Genomic DNA, 4,376 nt, shown 5'->3' with positions numbered 1-4,376 from the left:
TGGTTTTAATATAGCTTACACGCTACTACACAAAAGCATGGGGAGTTAATCTTAATTAATTTATTTGTGAATAACACTCATTACTCATAGCTTTGCTTTTTCTCCTTTCTCTCTCTACTCTCTCTTCTACCTTCGGTCATATCATTACAGAGAAAGCATGGAGGTTATAGCTAGACACCGAAGAGATGAAGATGCAAGTAACAAGATCATCACAATGATGGCAAGAAAAAGAAAACTAAAAGTATGTTGTGGCTAAGATTCTCATTCACTTGTGGTAAGATTTTGTGAAGAGATCTTAGCTTCTCCATACTAAAAATGAAAGAGAAGATCTTGGTCAGAGAAGAAGATCATTGGAGGGATGGCTTGTCTCTGATTCTGCTCAACCATCACAGGAGGTAGCTACAGTGGTTACGTGATGGAAGAGGCAGAGATTGGAGCAGATGAAGCTATCATCATCATGAAGCATCAAGGGCCAGAAGTTCATCTTGGAGAGCAAGGCAAGGATGAAGGGCTTGGATTGATGAAGAGTGGTGACCAAGGAAGGACTAGAGGTAATTGCATGGGTTATCTCTTCTCTCTCTCTGGCTGAACCAATTCTAGTTGAAGAAGAAGAAGATTGGCTTGGTTTGTTTGGGTGAAGAAGAAGATTGGCTTGGCTTGGTTTGTTTCAACCTTGGAGGCTTCTCCCTATAAGTAAGGGTGAACAGTCAGGGTTTGATTCAAGAAAAAGAGTGAGCACAGAGTTCTTATAGCTCCCTAAGCTTACAGAAATTCTTCTCCTTCAATGTTTTCATTTTGTAATTTTTCTGTTTAATTATGTCATGTCTTGAGTCTTATGAAAAAAGGCAAACAGTGAGATTTGTAAGAAAAAGCCATAGAGCGAAAAAAGGCAGAAAGTGCAAAATTAAAAGAAAAAGTCATAGATGTCCTTAGAGGTCCTTTGTACATCTGTGTTGTGTTTCATGATTCTGTGGGAATCCTCTTGTAAGTTGAGTTAGCACTTTACAGTTGAAAGCTTGGCAGTGACCAAGTCAAGTTCAGTTTGGGATTAGATTCTGGACTTGTCCCATATACGAATGGTAGTTCCTAGGGAGAATTAGTGTTTGTAATAAAAAATGATTATAGTGAAATTCCATCATTGTTGTGATGGAGACTGGATGTAGGCTGCCTTGCACTTAGCAGCTGAACCAGGATATATCTTGGTGTAAATCTCTCTCTTCTCTACTCCATTTCTATTTCTGCTGCCAAGGAGATAAAACTAAAAATATCTCGTGCTGACTGACGAGACAAAAAGAAAAGTCTCGTGGCTGGAGACGAGACAAAAGAAAAAGTCTCGTGGCTAGTTACGAGATAAAAAGACAAAAAGTTTTGAGAAATAGTTTCAAAGACCAACAAGTATTGTCAAGTGAAAAGGGGGCTAAGTTCAACCCCCCTTCTCTTAGCCATTGATAACCATCATGTTCCACACTTAAAAGAGAGGAGGAAGTCAGTCGAAATTCCTTGAATCCCCTCCTTCAGTTTTGGGGATATCAAGCAAATACAATCGTGGCATCAGGAAAATGACATTTGGTATCGTGCACATTTTATTCCCATTCATTTTCAACTGCCACAACCTAAGAAGGTTACAAAATGAATCTGGCAAATCATTTATCCCAGTGTCATCCAAATCAAGCAGGGTTACATTTTCCATCCTTTCGGCTATTTCTGGAAAATACTCGAGACTTGAGCAACCATACAGATAGAGGTTTTTGAGTGCGGGCAACTTAATGACAGTTGGAAAACTCCTTAGCTTGTTGCAATCTTTAGCATTCAATATTTTAACTTACATAGAAAACCAACCGAACTGTGAACGGTAACTAAATTAGGACACTTTTTAAACGATAATTCTTCCAACATTTGAAGGCTAGACACATCAGGTATCTCTTTCAAAGAATTCTTGCAATCAAAGTTCAAAACTTTCAACTTAACAAAGTTCTGAAAAAATACAAAACAGAAAATACGAGTCAACAAATAAATTTCATGACTTACTTACATGCAAAATGAAAAAAAAAAAGAATTTAGTACACTTGCCTTAAATAAGTTATCCAACTTGGTTGACACAGAGAAATCATAGGGCAACTTGAGTATGGAGAGTTCCTTTGGTTGAAAATCATATGGCAAATACTTTGAAGGATATCCCACCATATGGAGACTTTTTTTATATTGATCTAATGCAGATTCCCATTGTTTTAAATCTTTTCCAAACAAGTTAGAACCTATTACTTCCAAAGTCAATGGAAGTCCAGAAGCATAAGTTACTACACGAGTTAAAATATTTGTGTAACTTGGACTAACAGTATCAATTTTAAAAGCTTTCCAAGTAAGCAAATCAATTGACTCTTTCTTATTTAAACCTTGTACTTCGTATATCCTTTCAACACGATGGAGTTTTAGCAAATGTGTGTCCCGTGTTGTAATAATGACTCTGCTACCACAACCAAACCGTTCAGGTTTTTCAGCAACAGCTTTTAACTGCTCTTGTTCATCAACATCATCCAGAACCAAAAGAACCTTCTTTCGACAAAGTCTTTGTTCTATTTGTGGAGCTCCTTGTCTAACACCTACAATCTGAACTTTCTCCTTTCCTAATATCTGAGAAAGAAGGATATTTTGAAGATATACCAACCCATATTTATTTGAATTTTCTCTGATGCTTTCAAGAAAGCACACACCTTCAAAATGATCAGCAATCAAGTTATAAACTGCAAGAGCAAGTGTTGTTTTTCCTATTCCACCAACTCCATGTATTCCTACCATATGCACGGCATCATTAGATTCAATTTCCAAAAGTGAAATTACTTCTGATACTCGAGAATCTAGTCCGACGGGGTAATCAGCAACAGGCAAAGATTCACGCCTTATCTTTCTTGAAATTTCTTCCACAATAATTCTAATAAACTTATGTTCATATCCAACCCTGTCAAACAAGGCTAGTTAATACAAACGCACACATGGACACATTTTAAAATGTAAAAATTGTGATATTTTGATTAATGAAACAATTACAAAAAGAGGTATATACGAATTGAAGTTACCCATGTTTGAAATGATAGCCAGACAAATTAGCCACTTGATGCAGAGCCTCCTTCCATTTTTTCACCTTGTTCAAGTCATTCTTGAATGTCTCCTCATGTTTAGCCATTGCTTCTCCAAAACTGTTTGTTTGACGGCGCACATCAGAAGGATCAACCTTATAGAAAACCGGCAAAACCAACCAATTATTTCCCTTGACGGAGTGAAGGATCTCGACAAGCTCATCTAAGCAGAAAGAAGAAGAAGCATAGTTAGGAGAGAGCACAATGATGGCAATCCTAGACTCTTGAATTGAGCTGAGAAGTGAGGGTGTGATTTCATCTCCTTTTGGAAGATCCTCATCATCAATGAAGGTGTGGATTCCTTTATTAGAAAGAGCTTCATAAAGATAGCCAGTAAAACCGTAACGAGTATCTTCGCCTCTGAAGCTAATGAAGACGTGGTATTTCCATGCATAGCTTATGGAAGAAGAGTGGAGTGCCATGAGAAGCAAGAAGGATAGAATGGTTGCCTGTTGGAGTGTTGACTCTCACAAAACCAAAGAAAGCATTGAGTGAGTGAAGGAAGAATGAGAATAGATGTTATGTGAGTCTCACTAAGTCAGTCAACGGAGCAAGCAATCAGAAACTGCAATTTGATTGGTAATCTTACATTTTTCATTGAAGGGATGGATTAACTAACTTCAAGGAAGAAAGGAAGAGATTACTATGTGTTGCCATTTGCTGCATAAACTAAATTTAAACAAAATTGAAATAACAGTGCAACAATTTGGATGCATGTGAGAATTGAGATTTGTAACTCTCATTTTTTGTTTACTTAGCTTGTTGAAATTTATAATAGACTCTCATGATCTCTTCATCTGGGCAAAGGAATACAGTACAATATATATAAATATATTTTTTACTTTAAAACAATCTTATAGAATTGATTATTTTGATGATGATTTATGTTTGTTTATGATGAGAATGCAACTTGTCTAAATGCTTAGTCAAACAATAATATGATTTCAGATGTTGTGCTCTCTGATGTTTTGTGCAGAGTAGTATATTTACATGGCTAACCTTTGTCCTTTGGTAATCAAGAAATTATTTTATTGTAAAAGTAGTTTTATGATGCATAAACAAATTAAGGACAAGAGGTGGTTCACTTTCATTAAGTTAAAGGCAGCCATAGAAATAAGACAAAACTATCCCAAAGTTTGATAATTTCAACTACTTGACAAGTTAACATGTGCATTAACAAATGCATACCATGGGTGATGATTGTCTTTTGTTAATCTTAGAATTGAAATTTTTGAATTGACT

At 36.2% G+C, this 4,376-nt stretch overlaps 1 protein-coding gene across 1 annotated transcript; it reads right to left on the bottom strand.

The window, feature by feature from the left end:
- Positions 1-897: 897 nt before the first annotated feature.
- On the bottom strand, positions 898-3,933 carry LOC112751478 (disease resistance protein RPV1-like). Its single transcript, XM_072217958.1, has 3 exons — positions 3,075-3,933; positions 2,071-2,956; positions 898-1,974 (listed from the first exon to the last, which is right to left on the bottom strand). The coding sequence occupies exons 1-3, from the start codon at positions 3,554-3,556 to the stop codon at positions 1,810-1,812; spliced, it is 1,533 nt and encodes a 510-aa protein (XP_072074059.1). The 5' UTR covers positions 3,557-3,933; the 3' UTR covers positions 898-1,809.
- Between the last annotated feature and the right edge of the window lie 443 nt (positions 3,934-4,376).

This window comes from Arachis hypogaea, chromosome 15 (genome assembly GCF_003086295.3).
Source record: "Arachis hypogaea cultivar Tifrunner chromosome 15, arahy.Tifrunner.gnm2.J5K5, whole genome shotgun sequence".
NCBI classification, from domain to species: domain Eukaryota; kingdom Viridiplantae; phylum Streptophyta; class Magnoliopsida; order Fabales; family Fabaceae; genus Arachis; species Arachis hypogaea.
This window is presented reverse-complemented; position numbering and strand designations above follow the sequence as displayed.